This window comes from Amaranthus tricolor, chromosome 15 (genome assembly GCF_026212465.1).
Source record: "Amaranthus tricolor cultivar Red isolate AtriRed21 chromosome 15, ASM2621246v1, whole genome shotgun sequence".
NCBI lineage: Eukaryota > Viridiplantae > Streptophyta > Magnoliopsida > Caryophyllales > Amaranthaceae > Amaranthus > Amaranthus tricolor.
The window spans coordinates 11,498,984-11,521,101 of record NC_080061.1 but is presented as its reverse complement, the minus strand read 5'-3'; the positions used below and the strand labels follow the sequence as shown (position 1 = coordinate 11,521,101).

The 22,118-nt window shown below is 35.2% G+C and overlaps 2 protein-coding genes across 2 annotated transcripts; one reads left to right on the top strand and one right to left on the bottom strand.

The window, feature by feature from the left end:
- Nucleotides 1–529: 529 nt before the first annotated feature.
- Nucleotides 530–4,464, top strand: LOC130801016 (uncharacterized). The gene is made up of 3 exons (XM_057664769.1): nt 530–677; nt 786–993; nt 4,395–4,464. Exons 1-3 carry the CDS (start codon nt 530–532, stop codon nt 4,462–4,464), a joined length of 426 nt encoding a protein of 141 aa, XP_057520752.1.
- Nucleotides 4,465–4,855: 391 nt separating this feature from the next.
- LOC130800635 (porphobilinogen deaminase, chloroplastic-like) lies at nt 4,856–9,782 on the bottom strand. The gene is made up of 5 exons (XM_057664196.1): nt 9,446–9,782; nt 8,176–8,581; nt 6,527–6,733; nt 5,579–5,756; nt 4,856–5,227 (listed from the first exon to the last, which is right to left on the bottom strand). The coding sequence occupies exons 1-5, from the start codon at nt 9,616–9,618 to the stop codon at nt 5,112–5,114; spliced, it is 1,080 nt and encodes a 359-aa protein (XP_057520179.1). The 5' UTR covers nt 9,619–9,782; the 3' UTR covers nt 4,856–5,111.
- Nucleotides 9,783–22,118: the final 12,336 nt, after the last annotated feature.

The window sequence follows — 22,118 nt, the reverse complement described above, 5'->3', positions numbered from 1 at the left end:
AGTAGGCCTTCTACCATTAGATGGTGTACTTATTTCAAGACAATTTTGAGTTTGTTTCATTTATATCTTGCAATTCTTGATGTGCTTGATTCTATCAAAGAAGATACTAATAGTATTGAAAGGTTGAAAGTGGAGTCCATTGCATTTGGATTTACGAGGTTTGATTTTATTTTTGTTGCACAATTGTTATTGAAAATTTTTGGGTTTACGAATCAATTAAATTTGTCATTACAAAGAAAGGAGCAAGATATTGTGAATGCCATGAGACCTATTAATGTAACTATAGAACAGTTGCAGAATCTTAGAGATGAAGGATGGTATAGTCACTTGGAAAAAGTCACCTCATTTAGTAATAAGTATGATATTTTTGTTCCTAAGATGGATGACATATATGTTCTTACTAGACGATATAGATGTGGCCAAGTGCAAAAAACTAACGACCAACACTTTCGAGTAGGAGTGTTTCTTAACTTGATTGATCAAATTATGTTGGAATCAGATGATTGATTTGATGAGATAACTTGTTTTCATGTCATGCTTTCACCTAAAAAACAAATTTGTTGCTTTTGATTCCAAGAAATTGTGGCGACTTGCTCAGTTTTATCCTAATGAATTTTCAAGTAGGGATTTATTGTACTTTGAGTATCAACTTGAAATTTTCATTTATGATGTTCGGAGTGATGAAAGATTTTAGGGCATAAAGAATTCGAATGAACTTTCTATAAAACTTGTTGTATTGAGGAAGCATTTGATACATGCGAAGGTGTATTTCCTTTTGAAATTAGTGTTGACTCTCTCAATGGTGACAACATCAGTTGAAAGATCTTTTCCTGCGATGACATTTATCAGGAATAAACTCCGTAATAGCATGGGTGATGAGTTTCTAAATGACAATTTAGTCACTTATTTGGAGCGGGACTTATTTGAAAATGTTCATAATATAGTTATTGCTAGACAATTTAAACATATGAAACGTCGTCGAAATGGCCCTATGTAAATGTAAATATTAAGTTTGAATGACTAAAGTTTTTTGTGACATATTTGTGCACTATATATATCTTTTACCTTACTTTTTATGATGATTGTTTTTTTTTTCTTAATGAAGATGAACACTACACATCAACTGATGAGCAAATATTGCGCACTTGAGGGCTAGTTGATCAAGAAATGCTCAGTTTGTTATTGTAGTGGGTTAGTTGAGTTATATCTTCGTTTTACTTTATTGATATTATAGTCTTTCAAGTTATGTTTTACTTGTTAATGAGAATCAAGATGCTTTTATTAGACTCGCAACCCCATGTTTCAAATCCTAGGTCCACCACTGATACACACATAACAAAACATCTATAACAACCTACATTTAATATAAAGTAATATATACCTACAATATATATACATACACTCTATATATCATATGATAAAAACCTACGTTTTATATCATACAAACCTACATTTTACATGATAAAATATTGGAAATATAATGCAAATACAAATAAACAAACCGATTTATATTTCCCTTGTGTGGATGGCAATGGAACTCCTTACTTTGTAAATCACCAAATGGACACCATGAAGATAAGGTTGCGACAATCAGAGAAGTCGCTCGAAAACTTGATATGAGTAGAAGGCGTTCATGCACTTTCCTATTGTGATATTTCTCCCACAAAAGTTGCTTGGGATGATAAAATAAAATTCACAATGAAATACAATCTACACAACAAAATCCTAGCACAAGGAAATTGCAATAGTAAATACAAGTGTTAGTTGTAGTGAATTATGAACTTTGATGGTATTAAGAGTTAATTACTCTCTCAATATTATCTCATGAAAGGAAGAACAAGAATAAGAGTATTCTTAAGAGAGAAATCATAAATGATATGAAATTGGGATGTAATGTCCATTGGCATGCAACCTCTATTTATAGAGCTATGCATTCAAAAACAATACCTCATTTTGAAACAAAAGTGTTTCACCAAGCAAAGCTTATGAATCAAAGTAATATTTCACCGAGCAAAGCTTACGAACCAAAGTAATTATGTTTCACCAAGTAAAGCTTATGAATCAAAGTAATGATTCATCAAACAAAACTTATGAATCAAAGTAATGATTCATCAAATTCTTTGAGGCACTTAATTGGACTTATAATATATTTATTTAGTCCCACTATTATACTAAGTATGTAGTTTATACAAATCTAGGTCTATATACTCTAAATGTTCAACATAAAATCCTACATTTCATAATGATAAAAATCTACATTTCATATGATAAAAACATACTAATGGGTCGGCCTATTTTAGAGACCGTCTTTCAAACAATTAGTAAAATTAAATTAGTGCAATGTCGTGCTGTAGATATTTTGTGCCATAAATTGCATGAGAACTAATCTATAGCAACAAAGATGTATATTTGAAAAAAAGAAGATAATGAAGAAAATTTGGCTTATGATCAATTTGCTACTTTTTATGTATGTCTCATCAAATTTGTTCCATAAACTATGAAAAGTGGATTAATTGATATTTTATAAAGAAGTGATAGAAATGTGTGAAATAATGCAAATGTAACTTAAATACACAGAAGAAAATTAAAGGAATTTGTGGCATAGCTTAAACTAGAAGTAATGCAAATTTTGTGGGACAGATTAAAATGTAAAGTGAAAAAATTAGACAAAAGAAGTATTTGAATTTTATTCATGAACTTAAGTTTTTAACATATTAAAAATACATATTTAGAATTTTGGGCGGGCAGGCTTGCTCACATCTATTTTTCTTGCCGCTCAGCACATTAATTTTGAATGATGGCTTTTACCTGTCCAAAATTTGGTTTTATAAGAAAATATTGTACATATCCGCCCATTTGATAGGACAACTGGACCGGGCCTAACTAGCAACCTGTTTAAACATAACTCTAACTCAAAATCCAACCGAAAATTAGTGATTCATAAATCGAAAATTTAGAGTCATAACCTGAAAATAACCCAACTTGAAAAATTCACCATAGAGGTGTTCATTCGGTTGATCGGGTCGGTTTCGGACGGGTGTTATTCGGTTCGGTTGCATTTCAGATCGGTTATTTTTCGGCTATGTGTTACAACGGGTCACACTCGGGTCGAGTCGGTTAGTCATGGTTCGGTTAGAGATCGGTTATTCAAGCTATCGGGTTAGCATCAGTTCAGTGTTGGTTGAAGTTCGTGTCGAGTGTCAATCGGTCTCGGGTTGTCATCGATTACTAATTGGTTAGGTTTTTTCGGGTACAGATCGGGTTCGAGCTTTATTTTTCGATTAGTTATCGGTTACGGATAACTATTGATTGGGTCAATATCGAAATAAGTTAATAGTCAGGTTTTTAATTGATGTATGCTCATTTACTTACAAAAAATAATTACCGATTGTTTTATCAGATATAACAGTCATATTCTGTATGCAATCTTTTTTCTGTATAGAACTTGTGTTCTTCCTTTTTCCGTATTATTAGAAAACTGAAATTGGACTTAATTTGCTAAAATTAGGTGAAAATTTGATTCGGATTTATAACAGTTCGATTTACAATCGGTTCGGGTTTGTATCAGTTCGGGTTAAAAACAGTTCGATTAATAATCGATCGGGTTTGTATCAGTTCGGGTTAAAAACAGTTCGATCTTAATCGGTTTTAGTCAGGTTACATTCGGTTACGTGCATAATTCGGGTCGGATTTGACTCGGGTCGATCACTGTTCAGTTCGGGTAACATCGGTTAAGGTTTATATGTCGGTTATAAAATTCGGTTGCAGTTCGAGTTCAATTTTGTCCTTTTCGGTTATCAAACGGTTCGAGTGAAGTTTCGGTTCGGGTAATTGCGGTTCGGTAAACCTAAAAAACTTACATTTTTCGGGTAGGATAATTTTCGATTCCGGGTCGGATTTTCAGTTCGGGTTTGTTTTGAACAGCTCTAATCCACCATAACATAAATCCCAATGTTTTGCCTCAATAGTTTTGTATTCTTTTCATTTTTACGTCATTATTTTTAGTAAAAAAAAATAAACACATTAAGTCGATCTGAAAAACAATTCTATATAATACCACATGGGATAAATTTTCATATTGAATCAAATGTTGTTTAATAAAATTTCTGATTTTATTTTTGAAAAAGTTCAAAAAATATTATTCACTTCATATTCAATTTCTTCAATTTATTTAAAATTATTTTTTTGAATTGAATCTATTACTTATAATTATTCAATCCCTAAAACAAGTAAAAATAAGATTCACTAAAAAGTCTTTATCTTGTGATTTTCATGCAACAACAAAAAAGGTAGAAGTCAACCTATCTAAAGCTAAGAGATATTATAAAATATTGGAGAGGCATAACACCAACTTCCCCCTGCGTTGCTGGCTCAAACATGCTTGTTATGTTCAGCTCAACCAGGGATCGAAACTGGTATGATGGTGATGGTGATGATGATGATGTGATTATGTTAACACATTGAGGTATTTTAAAATACCTCCCTTTTTTACAAATACTTCAATTTTATTTTTTGAAAAATGAGAATTTTTTTTAGCAAAAGAGATGTAAAATCCTAAAGGGTTATATATTAAAAAAAACATAAACTAAAAATACTAAAATTGAATAAGTAGATAAATCATCCATTTATACGCAAAAATCAAGAAAGGGAGAGGGATTGATCTTCCTATACGTACATAACAGAAATTGCAATCAATTTTTAAAATTTTCAACTTAATACTATTAAAATTTTATTAAATTCTTATTTGCATATTATTTGAGGATACAAGTACATAGCTTGAGATCAGTTCTGATTTTTCAAAATAAACTCATTTGAATTCATCAAATTAATCAATAAATTCAAAAATTTTAAAAAAAAAAAAAAAAAAAACTTGCAGGGTATATAGGATTTTCTTGTACATGGAGAAAATATGAATACATATTTGAGTTATTACTAATATCCTTAAAAGTCCTTAGATTGAAGGACACAAATCCTCATTCTACTGAAGCCTAAAACAAATTACCATTACGATACATACTAATGCTACAAACAGAATCAATGGGAAATCTCACCAAAAACAACATAAAGCCAGCTATTGCTACAACTAGATTTCCTTACTGAACAAGTTCATATCATCTCGGATCAAAAAAGCCAGGACCAGCACGTGAAAGAAGCTCCTTTCCAGCATCTCTTCCCATCGATACCATATCGTCAAATGCATATGCACCCTTTCGAGATGTCTCGATCACTGCAACAAATCATCATGACATTCAAATCGATGAACAGAATGCAAGGAAACATGTATCATAAATCATTTTGAACAATCCTAAATCATAATTCATACAGCCCGTCTTGTATGAGACCATCTCCTGACCTCGAAACAAGAAGCCTATTAGCTAAACGTTTCTTATTGGGCTATTAAATGCAAGTATAAGAATTTGTGTAATTCCTAACCTACCCACCAGAGATATCGAAAATGCGTACATAACCACAAGATCTTAGCAAAAAGCACTGAACAGAGCTTCAAGACTGAGAAAATTTAGTACAAGATTCAAAACCTTTTGATGAATCTAATTGGACTATCAGAGAGTTAGTGTACCTTGCTTTCCGTCTGTAGAAGCCACAAGCCCTCTAAAAAAGCAGTCCCCATTTTCATCTCTGCAAGCATAACCAGCAATAGGGGTACGACAAGACCCATCCAAAGTCTCGAGAAAAGCTCTCTCACAAGCAACTGCTAATCGAGTTTCTTCGTGATTTAACAAGGCTAGGTAGTTTGCCTGAAAAAATAGGTTCAGAAACATGAGACTTTTTCTTCGGTAAATGAAAATTTTATTATCAAGAGAGCCAAACATAAGAGAATTCAGAAACCATGTCAAACATTTTTTCAAATTAACCCGAAAAATTTAATACTCTGCTCCAGACATGGGACAAATACACTGCAGCATATCAACAATACGATATCAAATCATGCAAACCAAATCGAACTAGTTAGCATCTTCTAAACTTAATAGAATGTAAATGTGTTTGATCCAATGTTTTTACGCTTGGAAGCCTGAAGAACATAATTTAGGGAATGTTGCAGAAACAAATACTGGATTCATTCAAGTGTTCTTGCTATTTGTATTACTGCTGCACCGTATTCATACACTCTACTTGCTCCTAAATAATTCAACCTGGGTAAGATAATTAATGGATAATCCATAAACCAAAATAATATTCTCCATTTTCTATTAGTTGCAACATTCGATTTTTTGGGGATCAAACTTCAAAAACTTGAACCGTTGGATTTGTCTCAATGTAACACTTTAAAATAACAACTTTTGTAACTTCAAAAATACATAAATAAGAAATTCATTGTCAAAACTGTGCATTAAAGACCATAAACAAATATGTGACCAAGAAAATAAAGAATTAATGTGGAAAAGCATTAGGACTTAGATGCATAAATTGTGAGCTTAAACAGCGAAAACAAATGTTTTGCCCCAGCTCATCAAAGTTTATATATAAATATAAAAGCTAAGGAATAATATGGTACAATCAAACATACCATCTTATCATCATTTTGTAGACAAGCGATTCCAATGGCCCCTTGAGCAACAGCTGGAAGCATATCATCAATTGAAAGAACAGAAGATACGTTTTCTGTCATATTTAAACGCTTTAGGCCAGCCAAGGCCAATAGAGTTGCTTGAACCAACCCTTCATTTAGTTTTCTCAACCGTGTTTGTACGTTGCCACGAAAGTTATCTAGTACCTGCAGATATGTGAGCCAAGACAGAATTACTTCACAAATTTTATTCCCACAGTACTTCAAATACTATTTAAACAAACAACACAAATGCCCGCATGGAATATGCTAAGGCAACCACAAAGGAGTACAATATCAAAAAGGTTCAGAGTAGACGACAAATGTAGTCCAATCTTGTTCCAGGCAATCGACACAAAACAGAGACTTCTCAAGTTTTTAAAAAATTAAGGTTATGCAAGGCTCATTAAATCATTTGCACTTCTAATAAATGTTTTATTACAAAATATGCTCACAATCAATAGTCAATTGAAAGAAACTTCTTTGTTATTACAAGGGTACGGTTGCACACATAGACTCTCCTAAACCCTGCAGTGGAAGCCATTTGGTATTGAGAAAATGCCATGTAGTATGTTGTAGAGAATAGCCATGTGTTACTTCCACTTTATACAAAAGCCATCACCACATTTTTACCTTACAATTAAAGTATCTACAAAATTGTTTTCTCAAAGGCTTAAACCCTCAACCTCATGTATAGGAATTAGGATGCAAGTTATTTATCGGTTGTTTAGAGAAATTTATGAATTATTTAATCAAAAGAAAAAAGCATATCAATCATCATCGAACATGTATTTTATTTTATTTCTTGAATTCGTCATTAATCATGCATTAATTAACCCAATACATCTATTTTGGAAAGAAAGAAAAATTAAAGAAAAGAGTAAACAAAGAATCTTATTACAATGAAGTTGACTTGAACTCCAAACCACATGTAACAGTAACAATAGGTTATAGGTACCACACTTCGTCAACTGTAACAATATTTCAAAGATGTTTATAAGTGCCGCATATCTAAAGCATATTTACTCTTTTAACAAAATGTAAACATAAACAAAGTGTCATCTACACCTGTAAATAAAAGTATTTTCTAAAAAAAAATTGAGGACACTTAGAAAAATAAAGAAGAAAAAGAATATCCACTAGTACTACAAAATGTGAAGCGATTACATCAAAAAACGTCTAACAAACTGAAGGGCCAGACACACAGCATACAAAATGATCATAGTTGATGCAATTAAGAAAGGATACAGAATTTAAATTAATGCAAATAGCACAGTTTGTCTTGGTTATATCAACCCAGACGTTCAGTGTATTTATTCAGGCAGATCTGATTTTTGTTACTTTATGATTGTCAGAAAACTCATCCTACAAGCATAGTAACTCCATTTATAAACACCCACAAGATTAAAGACCCCTTCTGTGCTGATCCTTCTTTTCCGAGTGATATGCTTATATGTGAGTTTATAATGGAAAACAAAACGCCTAATTTCTGGACTAGTACATTAGAATTTATTACTCAAATATAGTAAATGAGAAGCATTCATTACTGACAGTTTACAAGTCTCCCTTAAAAAATGATAGAGGAAAAATATGGCTGAACTTAATCTTACTTCAAGAGATGGATATCTATGTAGTAATTGAGACTTCCTTCGTAGTGATGCAGTCCCAACAACACTGCCAGCTGGAAGGTCAGCTAGAGAGCTTGCAGTAGTGGAAATAAAGGCATCACGAACATCTTCACGCTCAAGGTTGCAAGGTAGGATTATCTTATCTGGTAAATACGTGGGGACATCCTTCATGGAATGAACAGCAATATCGATCTCATTATTTAAGAGGGCCTCATCTATTTCCTTCGTAAACAAGCCCTTCCCACCAATGTCTGCCAGTGGCTGTGTTAGTATTTTGTCACCAGTCGTTTTTATAATCACAATTTCAATGGCTCCCTCCTCTGCCAGTTCCTCATGAGCTGCAATGAGCTTGGCCCGTGTTTCGTAAGCTTGAGCAAGTGCTAACGGACTGTCCTACACAAGCAAAGAATACATATAAATCCAGTTGAAATATTCATCAAGGAGTACAACACAATCAAGATAGAAAATTTGAACTTTCAATCAAAAGGATAGAACATGAGCATTATATATATAGGAAGAAGTTCAAGTGAGAACCGTGAGAACCAATATTGGCGTGGTTGTTGGCCAACAAAATGTCTATTAAGTGAACATTAATACTCAAAAGCATCTAGGAGTAATTAAACTCTTCCAATCATCCTTCATTACCAAATTCGTAATCAATGATGGCATGATAAAGAAAGCATCAAATAATTAAAGATCATTAACATGATATAGAAAACATCCAATAATTCTAAATGTCATTGATGTATTCATCATATAATATCAACATGGAATGCAAAGTGGTCACCCATATCACATATCTTCATACAACAACTTCAACCAAAAAAGTCAAAACAATGTGCAGGCTACTAAACATTGCTAATCATGAAATACATAAACTAGAGTACTTCAAATCCATTTCATTACCCTAATGCTGGCCCCCAGCTAAGGGTGATTTGGAAGGGTCGGAATCCAAATGTAAGCAACCTTACCCTTGTTAATTTTCAGTAATAAATGGAGGTTCTTTCCAATAAACTCTTGCTATCAAACATCATATCAACTTCATTGTCATTGAGTCATTTTAATATAGTACAATATACTCTAATCTGAAACCAACTTCAAACCCACAATCAATGCAGGAAAATACAATTAGCCAATTAGATTTAAAGTGAATTTCAAGATTCAAAATGGCACATTTTTACAAAAAAACTAAACCCAGATATGAAGAATCAAAATAAGATAAAAAATCAAAACAAAACAAAAAGATGGGTACCTTCCTCGAGTGCCAATTCTAATAAGGGCAACTTTGGTTTGAGGGTTTTTTTGCTCGACAGCAATGGAAGCTCTAGTGACCATTAATCGTTGTTTTCTGATATGAAGATGATGATTCAAAGCTGGAGCTTTTATACATGGGAAACAAAATCTTGATCCCGCCAAAGCTTCCATTTTTATACTGCAAGAATTGAACGTTTGTTGATGTTGTTAAAGGAATGTGAGAATTGAATTTAAGTAAAGAAAAGAGGAATTGAGATAGGAAGATGGAGAGAAGTGGGCAACTGGATTTGGTTTTTATCTATATAGATATTTGAAGATAAGAGAATACTTCAACTCATTTAGTCATCAGCAGGGTAGTTTTGTCATTTGGTGAGCTTTATTCAATAAAAAAAGTTAGGTAGAGTCGGCTTCGATCACTTGTCCAGGCCAGTTAGGGCATGTATTCTGCAGCAAAAATTGATAATATAATCCGACTCCAAATCTTAGTCGTGTTGGAGGTGAATCTCAAAAAAAGATTGATAATCCGACTCGAATTCAACTTCGATCCTACTCCGACTCTAATTCCACCAATGTCAAACTCTAACTCCGACTTTGTGCCAACTTTAAGTGTATAATTTATTTTTGAAGAATTTAGCCCCCACTATCCAAGGAACAGAGGTTTAAGTCTCAAGAATTGACTTACAAAAACACAACCCAAAATCAGAATTTGTTGCAACACATTCAAGAAGATGAAATCCAAGCAATCAAAGCACAAACAAAGCCAACACAAAGATTTACGTGGTTCAACTCTAATTGGGCTACGTCCATGGCCTAGCCTAGATGTCTTACTGCTTCTTCAAGAATCACCAATGGAGTTACAAAGATGATGATGATCACAATTAAGAGAATTAAAGAATAAGGAGAGAAGAGAGTAATTTGTACAGAGAGAGGTTAAGAAAGCATTCATCTAATTCTATGTAATTACGCCCATTTACAGTTTATAGGTCCTAATTACTTAAATGTAAAAGTCTAAGGAAATGAAGGAACAAAAAAAACGAAATAGAGTTGTTTCAGCACATAACGCCGAGTCGGCTTTCCCTTGGCCAAGGGAAAAGCCTACTCAGCTTTTACTTCTTTCCTAAAGGTCAATTCTTTTTTTCAATCCTTTTTCATCGTGTATCACTTTTACTCCTTTTTACCTCTTTTCACCACAAAACATTTAACAAAGGATTAAGGACTAAAGTCACACCTTAATCACACTTAAAACATCACAATCTCCACCTTGACTTGAGTCCGCAAGCCAAACATCCCAAACATGCTAACCAGCATCATAAACATATAAACAATCTAAAGACATCATCGAAAGCTGGAATAATATGTAAATCATATACACCATTCTAGGTGAGGAAATCACATCCTCATTTATATGCAAATCACATATTTCCTATGGATTCCACCTTAACCCTAACACTAACAACTCATATGTCAAATGGAGCAAGCCCAATCAAGTCCACACATAAACTAACTTGCCATAAGGTAACGGTTTAGTCATCATATCCGCCGGGTTGTCTTCCATTGCAATCTTAATCAATGTTATACTCTTCGTTTCAATTTAATCACGAACGAAGTTATACTTGATATCAATATGTTTGGTTCTTTTATGAAATGTAATCTGATTTTAGCCAAATGTAGTGCACTTTGGCTATCACAATGCACATAAACAAAAATCACCTTTGGACACAACTCCCCCATGAGACTCTTAAACAATTTCGCCTCTTTAAATGATTCCGTTGCCACTATAAACTCCGCTCACCATGTTCATGGCTTGAGCTATGTTGGAACGACTACATACCATAGCATACATGATACTACCCACGACATTTGTGTATGTAATACCACGCATGTCTTCTTCTTCTTGCTTGGTCCGAGAGCAACTTTCTTTAGAGAATAAGAAATGAGAACCAAACGGAGTAGAATCAACTTTCGCGATGTCTATGAAGAATCTCTTTAACACCTTTTTAATATATCTTCTTTGACTAAGATATAAGAACCCATTGGTTCTATCCCTAAAAATCTCCATCCCTAAGATCTTCCTAGCTTCCCCTAAATCCTTCATGTCAAACTCCTTTGAGAATTGCTCCTTTAGCTTCTCCACCTCAAGCATTGTTTTACAAGAAATCAAACTTCCTATACCGTTGCCTTGGAGATTTTTTCAAGCCATATAACGATCTCTCTTATCTACACACATAATCCTCCTTACTGATAACCTCAAACCCCTCAGGTTGGTTCATGTATATCTCCTCATCAAGCTCACCGTGGACAAATGTCATCTTTACATCCATTGATGAAACTTCATGTATTCCATCACCACCAAAGCTAGCAGGGCTCTAATAGAAGAATGTTTCACCACCGGAGAAAATATCCCATGGAAATCAATGCCTTCGACATGAGAATAACGTTTTGCAACTACTCTTGCTTTGTAGATGGGGCCACTATAGCTAGATGATCCTTTTTTCTTCTTGAAAACCCACTTGCGTCCCACTATCCTCATGTTTTTGGAGCCTTCATAATAGAAAAAGTGTCATTCTTCTCACGAGACTTCATCTCTTGTCTCATGGCTCTAAGCCACTTACTTGCATCTACCATACCCATGACCTCCTTGTAAGAACCCAGATAATCTCCACCTTCTACCTTACTTGCAACCGTGAGAGCATAGGCTACATAATTACACTCCTTGATGTATCTTCTTGTTGGCTTTACATGCCTCTTTGACCGTTGTACCTTATGAGACGTTGATTGCATCGATTGATACATGTCATTCTCCCCTTGTTGCTCTCGTACTCATAAGAGGCTCTACCTCCTCACGACCATCATGTGTTGTACCTACATTGTTAGTGACAACAATATCTCAAGGGCAAGCAAATATCGACGACTCATAGAACTTGACATATTTAGAATTTATTACCATTCTAGATTTCTCACATCAAACTCTATAACCCTTGATACCCAACCCATGGCCAACAAATATACATTTCTTAGCTCTAGGTTTAAGTTTCCCCTTATTAGCATGTATATATGCATTACATCTAAAAATTTTAAGATTTGAATAATCGATTAGAGAAGAATACCATACCTCTTGGGGACACTTGAAATCAAGAGTGGTGTGTGGAGAAAAATTGATCAAGTAGCACACCGTTGACACCGCTTCGGCCCAAACTTCCTTACCAAACTTTGCTTCACTCAACATACATACAACGTCTTGTTCATCCTCTCGGACAACTCGTTTTGTTGAGGCCTGCCTACACATGTGCGATGCGTTGTGATACCCTCTTTAGCGCAAAATTTGAGAAACTCTTTCTCAACGAACTCATGCCCATTGTCGGTCCCTAATTTCTTGATCCTAGGCTCCATCTTCTTCTCTATCATTGTCTTTTAATTAATGAAGACATCTATTACTTTATCTTTAGTCTTGATAAAGAAACACCAAACCTTCCTTGAGTAATCTTCAATGAACATAAAAAGGTAGTTGCGTTCACCTAAAGAAACCTTTCTTGAAGGACCCCAAAGATCCGAGTGAATGTAATCAAGAATACCCTTGGTATTATGGACAGTGGGTTTGAAGCTAACACGCTTATGCTTCCCATATACACAATCTTCACAAAAGGGCAACACCCTAGGCTTCTCCCACCAAAGACACTCTTCTTGCTCAACACATTCATCCCTTGCTCACACATAGGCCAAGTCTCATGTGCCATAGCTTGGTCTCTTGCTCACTCATAGTAGAAGTGGTGATGTTCACCGACCCGACAACCAAAGAACCTTATAGAACATACATGCGCCCAATCATGCTACCCTTCACCAAAATCAATGAACCCTTTGTTATCTTCATCACACCACCTTCACAAGAACATCTACATACTAAAACTTCCAATGTACCTAGAGATATGAGATTCTTTTTCAACCCTAGTACATGCCTAATATCATTTAGCATCCTAATCATCCCATCATGCATCTTGATAACCACATAATCAATGCCTACCACCTTGCAAGTATCATCATTACCCAAGGTTACATTTCCACCATCCACCTTCTCATAAGGGGAAAATAAATCTCTATTGGGAGTCAAATCTCTATTGGGAGTCATATGAAAAGAACACTTGGAATTAAGAATCCATTCTTTATCTCCCTTGTAATCATGTTTAACCACTAAGGCTCCACCATCATCGCTATCAAACACGTAGTTAGCATCTCCGGATGTAGAATCTTTAGAATCACTCTCCTTTTACGTTCTCTTCCACTTCCAACAATTTTTCTTTATATACCCCTTCAACTATGCTATGATTTGTTAGATGCTCTAGACTTGGATCTACCCTTATTCATCCCACTATAACTACCATTATTGGTTCTACCCCTTATAAACAACACTTCATTAGACACATTCTGCTTTTGGGGTAATTGCTTCTTAATAAGGTCTCTTGAAATTAAAGCATTCTTCACATCATTAATACAAAGATCCTCCCTACCATAAGCAATGTTTCCCTAAGCACCTCTTTTGAAAGACATAATTGGATTGCACTTAAAGCTTTTAAGTCAATCTCTTCCCATTTTTCCAAAGTCACCCCTTAAGGCATTTTGTCCACCATCCAATTCCTTTTGCACGTTGCACCAGGATGACCTTCATCTTCACTTGCAATAACCAAAAATTCTGATTTCTTTCAAATTTCTCAATGTCCAACTTCATGGATGCCATATTTACTTCAAAGTCAATCAATAAACCACCAAACAACCTCTAATAACTTATTCTTTGATAATGATTGAAGAATTTAGCCCCCACTACCTAAGGAACAAAAGTTTAAATCTGAAGAATTGACTTACACAAACGCACCCCAAATTAGAATTTGTTGTAACAGAATCAAGAAGATAAAATCTAAGCAATCAAAGTACAAACAAAGTCAACACTAAGATTTACGTGCTTCACCCCTAATTAGACTACATCCATGGATTAGACTAGATGTTTATTGCTTCTTCAAGAATCTCCAATGGATTCAAATGATGATGATGATCATAATTTAGAAAATTAGAGAATAAGGAGAGAAGAGAGTAATTTATAGAGAGAGAATTGGTCCTAATTACTTGCATGTAAAAGCTTAAGGAAAGGAAGGCATGAAAAGAACAAAATACAATTGTTCCAGTACATAACGCCGAGTCGGCTTTCCCTTGCGAGGGGAAAAGTCGACTCGGCTTTTACTTTTGTCTCCAAAGACCAATTCTTCTTTTGAAGCCTTTTTCACCTTATATTACCTTTACCCCTTTTTACTTCTTTTCAAGTCGAGTAGTCTTTCCCATGGCGAGGGTAATAAATATATTCATGAAGTAATATGTCGCTTCATGAAGTCGCATACTGTGAGGTATGTTGCGAGCCATGACCTGTGCAGTTCCAAAATAGAAACTTTTCTTTAATCTTGGCATATTCCAATTTATTATTTATTTAATGAATTTATTTGATGTAATTAATATATTATTTTCGATAACAGATATACACTCTGAATGACAACATTTTGAGAGTTAGAATTTTATATTTTTGGTTAGTTAATGTTTTTCATGTTGCTTTTGATTGTTTTTTTTTGTTTTATTTATGTGTTTTAGTTATTTTTGGGTTTTACACTTTTTTATTCCAAATTTTTTAAGTTGTTCAAATTTTGACTTTTTTTTTTCAATTTTTTGGTTTTATTCTTGTTGTTAGGTTACATATTATTCTTCTTTGACTTTATTTGTTTTACTTATGTTTGTTATCTCGTTTTTGGGTGCTTTTTAATTATTGTTTTTTGTATTTTGAATTTTACTGATATTTTGGGATAAGAATGGAATGAAATAAGTTAAGACTTCTTTTGCAAGTTTAAAATTTTTTGAATTCTTCAATCGATAAACGAAATTTATCAAAACAAAATTGATTATTTGCGTAATTATATCAAATTGTTGTGAATTTAGAACATATAGGGTGGCAATACTTTTAAACGAGGATTTCAAATGACAATTTTCATGAGAAATTTGTCGACCATGGACAAGATGATTAAAATGTTGATCATAAAATGGATCGTTGGTCAAGTAGTGATAGCGATAAAGATAGTGGTGATCCTGACCTATGGAAGCACTTGCGTTGGCTGAATGAAAAAACCACATTAGTAATTTACTTATTTATTTGATTTATTATATAATTAAGTAACTTTATTTTTATCTGCATTGAAGTTTGAAGAGAGTTTGCAGTATAATTGGTATATTTTATTTACATCATTTTATTTTATATTTTAAATTTATTTTTCACTAACATCTTCTGCATTAAATATAATCCATAATGACTACATTTAAGATCAGTGGATCAAAAAGACTGAATTTTGATATGCTAATATGAGTTATATATATATATATATATATATATATATATATATATATATATATATATATATATATATATATATATATATATATATATATATAGATATATAGATATATATATATATATATATATATATATATATATATATATATATAGATATATATATATATATATATATATATATATATATATATATATATATATATATATATATATATATATATATATATTCCGACAAGCTTTAGAAAGGAATCGTTATTATATTCTCTTATCTATTGATATCAACTCATGGTCGGTACGAAAAGATGCATTGTAAAGTTCTAAATTTGAGGCAACGAGTCCAAGAAGCTCTTAAACCTAGTGAAGAGAAAAAGACAAAACAATTTTGCATTGACCATGTGGAAGATGTTAAGTGTTGTGCGTACATCAATTCGTGAGCCGCGACTGGTCTATACTAAAAAAAAACAGTAGCTTTTGTTCTTCCGCTCGCGGGTTGTGCACTTCTTCGGGAGCCTCGATGTCCTTGATCTTGAGTTCAAGGCATACTAACAACAATCTCCACCTTGACGAGAACTCGTAGTCAGCAAACGATCTCATCAATACATAGTGAACATATCTCAAGCCAACACCCGATGTATGACTCATGCATTAGTCATACATCCCGATAAGTCTTCAAAAAGACCCATCCCGATAAATCTTCAACCAAGACTCATTCATACTCGTCACCAAGTATAACAACTCATAATGTTTCACCTGCCTCATAAGCCCAGGGCAAGCTCCACCTTAAGGCCAACATGCCTACAACAGGGGCTCCCCAACACTGCCCCTAAGGGCCCACTGCATCACATAGTAATCAATATTTAGCAAGTCTAAGCAATGTTTAAACTTACTAAATGGAATAGACTTAGTAAAGAAATCAGCTGGGTTGTCAGCGGTCCCGATCTTCTTTACCTTTACCCTCTTGTCAGTACGTAAGAATTGATACCTGACATCAATGTGCTTGGTCCGATCATGGTGTACTTGGTCTTTAGCTAAGCAAATGGCGCTTAGAATATCACAATACACCGTAGCAAAATCATGTTCTATACCTAGTGCACCTACAAGGCCTTTGAGCCATATAGATTCCGTAGCTGCAGAAGTTAAAGCCATGTACTCAGCTTCAGTAATAGACAACATAACCGAAGACTGCAACGTAGACTTCCAACTAACCACAGAACCACCCAAAGTAAACACATACTTGGTCACCGACCTCCTGGTATCCACATCAGCTGCATCATTAAAATCACTATACCCAGTTACCAAACACTCCTTACCATTCCCATACGCAAGACCAATATCAGTTGTCCCTCTCAAATAGCAAAAAATCCTTTTCACCCCCTGCCAGTGCTCTCTCCCAGGTCGAGCCATGAACCTATTTACAACACTAACAGCATGCACAATATCCGGCCTAGTACAAACCATAGCATACAGCAAACAATCAACTGCGTTGGCATAAGGGACCCTAGACATATACGCCAACTCCTCCTCAGTTTGAGGTGACATAGACAGAGACAATTTGCAGCTCACAGATGTTGGTGTACTCATAGGCTTCGATTTCTCTATCCCAAAACGAGACAAAATCTGGACTCACTACAACTAATTGCTTGTTTATACGTGGCAGGTTCATATGACTCTACATCATCAGCTAAACTCAATGCATAACCTGTCAAATTCTCAACAAACCAATTTCTTCCTTCCATCTCTTCAACAAACCAATTCTCAAGAATAGTGTCAGATTGACTAGATGATCCCTGATTAGACTGCTCCACCTCCTCCCCAGAGTTATGAGAAGATGGAACAACCTCAGGTTTAGGAGTACTCGGCACTGGAACCTCAGCATCATCATCAATAAATTACACTCGAGGTAAATCATCAATGGATGACTGATGTACCTCAAGTACTCCATCTGTCTGCAACAAGTTCTCCCCTTCCTTTCTCAAATTAGAAGACTCCGAGCTCTTCTTGGAATACATGGTGCTCTCAACAAAAGTGACATCCCTACTAAGAATGACTCGACCCTCCAAAGGTGAATAGATCCTAAACCCCTTCACACCATCACCGTACCCAACAAAACACCCCGTCTTGGCACGTAGATCCAGATTACCCTCACTAACATGATAATAAGCAACAAAGCCAAAAATCTTCAAATTAGAGAAACTAGGTAACTTACCACTCCAGATCTCAAACGAGATTTTGAAGACAATTCCCGAATGAGGACCCTTATTAATGATATAACAAGCTGTCATCACAACTTCACTTCAATACCTCCTCCCAAGCCTTGCATTAGAGAGCATGCATCGAACTCTCTCAAGTAGTGTCTGATTAACCCGCTCTGCAACGTCGTTCTGTTGTGCTGTCATCCTGACGGTATGATGCCAACCAATACCCTCATCTGCATTGAACTGATTAAACTCCTTTTTGCAAAACTCTAGCCCATTGTCTGTTTGTTGCTTCTTGATCTTCCTACCCCGTCGATTCTCCACCAAAGCTTTCCATTGCTTGAAAGCTTTAAAGGCCTCATCCTTTGACTTAAGCAACCTAACCCATGTGTATCGGGACTTGTCATCTACAAATGACACAAAATAGCGGAAACCTCCTATACCTTCAACCCTAGATGAACCCCAGCAATCTGAATGGATATAATCAAGTACATCATCAATTACGTTAGCACCCTTGCTGTACTTTGACCTGTGTTTCTTCCCAAACACACAATGCTCACAAAATTCAAGGTTGGCAACCTTGATTCCGGATAGTAGATACCTCATAGACAATAGCTACATCCCTTCTCCCCCATATGACCAAGCCTCAGGTCCCAATACCCGTAACCTTACAAAGTGCGTTGCGTTGTTACCTACAATAACATTACCCCCATTGCAAGACTCATACGTGTCAAACCAGTCTCGACGCGGACTCATATGGAATGAACACCCTGAATCTAGAACCCAATCATTAGAAAGATCCCCAGACTTAACAGAACTTACTAATGCCAAGTCTTCCTCCGAATTATAGTTCTTCTTTGGTTTTTCCTCAATTACAGGAGCTTGGGACTTGCCCTTCCTCACCGGACAATTAGCCCTAAAGTGACCTAGTTCCTTATAGTAATAACAGGTCTTCCCTGCAGTCCTAGCAGATCCCTCATTGCCGTTTCCAGCATCCAACCCAGTATTGTTGCCCTTGTTAACCCCCTTCTTCTTTTTAGATTTTCCGAACTTAACAAACAACCCACTGCCACTCTCCCCATTACTACCTATAGCTTTCTAACGAAGTTCCCTAGTATGAAGTGTTGCCTTCACTTCTTCTAAGGTCAGTGAGTCTTTACCAACAACAAAAGACTCAACAAAATTCTCACAGCTAGACGGTAGAGACACAAGTAAAATCAACGCAGCATCTTCATCATCTATTTTAACATCTAAGTTGCGCAAATCTAGTAGAAATAGAGTTAAGTTTATCAAGATGTTCCCGTAAGGGAGTACCTGACTGCATTTGAAGGCTGAACAGCCGCAGCTTCAGTAATAATTTGTTGGTCAGCGACTTAGTCATATACAATGACTCCAATTTTATCTATATTCCGCCGCTGTAGCTTGATTAGCGACCTTCGTGATGATATGATCATCCAAACTTAGTAAAATGGTAGAATGAGCCTTTTCCTCCATTACTGCTAATTACCCGTCAGTTAATTCGTGTTCCGACCCAGCAGTAGTACTCTTTGGAGCCAACGAACGCTAGATTTTCTGCTGTTTTAATAGAGCCATCATCTTTATTTGCCATAGCCCAAAGCTATTTTTCCTGGTAAATTTCTCGATTCTTATTGTAGAATTTCCTGCCATTGTCTCACTCAAAAAATCTCCAAGGACTTAAACTTGAGCTCTTGATGCCAATTGTTGTGCGACAGCGGAAGCAAGTTCGATGAAACAATAAGAAATTCAATGCAAACAATAAGAAAATGACACAAGAGATTTAACGTGGTTCACTATCAATGTGATAGCTACGTCCACCGGCACCGAGATCAAATATTTTCACTATGATCGCAAAGAATTTACAAGATGAATCTCAATCACACTCACAAATTTATTGGCTGACTTGTGATTTCTCTCAATTTGCGAATCATTAAACCCTAGTACTAACAAGAGGGGGTATATATAATAAAACCATCTTAAAAGACAAATTGGGGTCTAAGTATCCACAAATAACCAACCACAAATAAAGATAACAGTTAAGAAAATCACGTAAAACAAAAAAAATCGCAAATTTCGCCAGTTGAGGTCGCGGGCCGTACATCAATTCTCGTGCTGCGACTGGTTTATACAAAAAAAAACAGTAGCTTTTGTTCTTCCACTCGCGGGTTGTGCACTTCTTCGCGAGCCGTGATGTCCTTGATCCCGAGTTTGAGGCATACTAATAACAGTAAGTTATATATAATTGTAAGTTTAATCTTATATTTGATTGTTAAGTTTCCTAAAAGTTTCTTTAACCAGAAATGTGAAAGCGGCGTCAACCCCTATCTCATAAGATCTTTGCAAACACTCAAAGTTTGGTTGATGATGAAACGAGCACCACTAAATTGACTAAAGAAAAGGAAAAAGGTATTCATGTAATGGAAATTTGAAATTTAAATTATTTACAATATTATTGTTTCGGTTAAGAAACGAAGAAGTGCAAGAGACACTTGAAATACCTGAAGTGGAAGCGTTATCAAGGTTAACGATCAACGAATTGTAAGTGTGATGTAATTCTTTCGTGGATGTAACCTAGAGTCCTGCAACACAACACATAGCCTTGCCCGGGGATGATTCCCAGAATATCCCTCTGATGCTCAAGTCAAATAGGTGATGAGATCAATGAAAGAACGATATGAACTTGCATGCAAGATTGTATATATTGGGATGTAGGTTGATTGTATTTTGGTGTGCTGATATTGAGTAAAGATTTGGGCAGAGTTTTTGGTATCGAATTTATGAACATGGGAGGCAAATGATGCTGGCAGCCTTCTATTTATAAGGGTAAAAAAGAAGTTATCCCAGGAGAAAGTAGTACATTATGGGTATGATGAAGGGTAGTGTTAGATTATGATGAGTAGTATAAGTAATGAGTAGTTATTTTAGGGTTATGGAAGTTACTTACTTGGTGACCAAGCTAGACAGTTGAAAAGGTCATAAAAGACCTTTGACTAAGAGTCAAGGTCAATGTAAAGTCAAGGGGTATCAAGGTAAAATTATAATTAATAAAAAATTAATTAAATAAATTTAAATGTTACCATAACATTTTGCCCCACGCATGAAGAATGATGTGAAAAGAGAGCCCTAGTGAAATAAAACATCTTTCTTTATGCGGAAACTATGTTTATCATGAACTAAAATATGCTTTAATCTTATAAAAGCTCACTCAAATGCTCATGGAGATCAATTCAATTATTTCTTTGGTAAATCTTCTGATGAAAAATAATCATTGGGCTCATAAGCTTCGAATCGGCTGTTCATATGTCGAATTTCGAGTTGTAACGAAAAAGTTATGACATATTTGAGATAGTTAATGAGACACACCGGGCCTAAATAGAAGGCAAACAAGGAAATTGATTCCGCTGATAATAGGGTGTCCGAACCCCATAAATAACGTACACAAAGATTCAGAATATCAATTTCGCGACCCTGGATCCTTAACAGGAGTGCTATGACCATCTGAAATAACCCCGGGATTGTAATGACACTTCACATAGATTCTTTATAATGTACATTCTAAGTCACATTAATATACAGATGTCACGGAGCTTCCATGACTTAGAAAAATTTTAGTATTTGGTTGCCATAAATTGAGTTTGACTTGTCTACTTCACGAATAAAGTGAGGTGATTTTGATTCTTATATTTATTAGTTATTATTTTATACTTGACTCTTCTTATTATGTGTTGCGGACCAAAATGAAAATATAATGCTGCGGAAAAAACATGACCCCCATACTTTGATGACATATCATTTGGGCAAGTGATGACGCGGCTTCAAATGATGACGGGACTTTTGAAGTTTACTTGTAACTTCGTATTGGAAGGGACCAATATGGGAGTCCGACTCCTACGTCACGGAATGTTCATACACTTGGAATAATGTCTTCTAGGACAGTAAGCCCCCAACACTTTTAGCTCTTTAGTAGGCATCCACAAGTCCCTACTACTTCCCTCCATACTTTGCAATTTTCCTCTGATTTTTGCTTAATGCGGGGGTCCGACTTATCGAGGAGGCGAATGAACAAAGACACAAGTAGCTTC